Genomic DNA, 1,395 nt, shown 5'->3' on the forward strand with positions numbered 1-1,395 from the left:
GTAAGCATACATAGATTTTGGACAACAGATTGCAAAGGGAAACGGAAGGCGGGGCCAGAGGCGCTTACCCTCGAGAATGGGGTTGGACTGCAGGAGCCGCTGGTTGGCCGGCTGCGACGTGGCGGGGGTGACCGCGGCCACGTACTGGAGGACCAGCTTGGCCGCCTCCGTCTTGCCCGAGCCGCTCTCCCCCGTCACCACCACGACCTGGTCCTGGTTCTTCTCCCACACGCCGCGGTGCGCCGCGTCCGCCACCGCGTATCTGCCAGACAGGGCGGGAGGTCAGCGGGCGGCCGCTCGAGAGGCGTTGGCATGCTACAGGCTGGGGGCTTAGGCAGGGAAACATGTTTATAAAGGGAAACATGCCTACTCTTTAAATTCTAGAACAACAGCAAACACTAAAATACAAACTGAACATGCATTCTTGTAATCATTTCATTAAATATCATACTACCTCTATACTTCACATGATAGTAAGTCAGCTTGATCTACATTCTGGACTGATATGATTTGCATTTGGGGTCTGGTTATAGCAAGGACTGCACTGGAGCCGCAATTCTAAAAAAGGAAATTGAATTCTGGCGAAGAGGCCGACATCTAACCGCCATTCAGAGGCGCAGCAAAGGGAATGTCGTTCCGTTCTTTGAGGTGATTATTTTTATTTGGATTTTTTATGTGAATGGATGTTGAGGTGCCCCTTTTTTGGGGGGAGGGGAGATATGGATAATAAATCATATCACTCGGGTCTTGTTGAGAAGATAAAGAGGAAGGCGTCGTTGCAGTAAGATTATCTCAGCGTCTCCCTACAGTTCGGCAGGAATCCAGTCGCTTTCTTGCTCCTGCCCCCTGGTGCTCGGCGGCCCCTGCAGCCGCCCCTACCGGCGCGGCGGCGGGGCCGCCAAATGAGGCCTTGCCCTTTACTTTGCCTTCGACGCCTCCCGATTGATTCCACGTTTGGCGCGGCGGCCGAGGCGATAACTCTGACACCCGTGAGTTCGCACAGACATTTTTTGCCAATTTATTTGTTCCTCTTCAAACACTGCGACAATGCACGCAGAAATTGGAGCAGGTTTACGAGTAAGCGCCTGCGCATCTTGATGATTATGGTAAGCACTATGTATTCCAGGTTTCAGGAGCAAAAGCAAGTCGAGGGCCGCGTCCCGACACTCCCACTCGTGGCCACGCCCCTGCACACGGCGGAAGGAACGTCGAGGCGCAGCGCCCGTGATACGTCGGCTAACACACCCGATTAATGACTGTCTGCCCATTTCTTTACGACACTTGGTGCAGAACTTGCAACACTATCGATATTACATTGCCGATCAAGTGCAGACAGGGACTTACTGATATAGAAAGGGGAGTGAGGCTAAGGCAACAGTATGCATTGCAGTTTAA

At 52.8% G+C, this 1,395-nt stretch overlaps 1 protein-coding gene across 1 annotated transcript in view; it reads right to left on the reverse strand.

The window, feature by feature from the left end:
- The window catches only part of LOC119586538 (unconventional myosin-Ia-like), a 73,617-nt gene that overhangs the window by 32,759 nt on the left and 39,463 nt on the right, over positions 1–1,395 (reverse strand). Inside the window, exon 4 of the mRNA XM_037935294.1 lies at positions 69–262. Coding sequence (XP_037791222.1) covers positions 69–262 — 194 coding nt within the window. The remainder of the gene's footprint in view (positions 1–68; positions 263–1,395) is intronic.

This window comes from Penaeus monodon, chromosome 21, assembly GCF_015228065.2.
Source record: "Penaeus monodon isolate SGIC_2016 chromosome 21, NSTDA_Pmon_1, whole genome shotgun sequence".
Lineage (NCBI taxonomy): Eukaryota > Metazoa > Arthropoda > Malacostraca > Decapoda > Penaeidae > Penaeus > Penaeus monodon.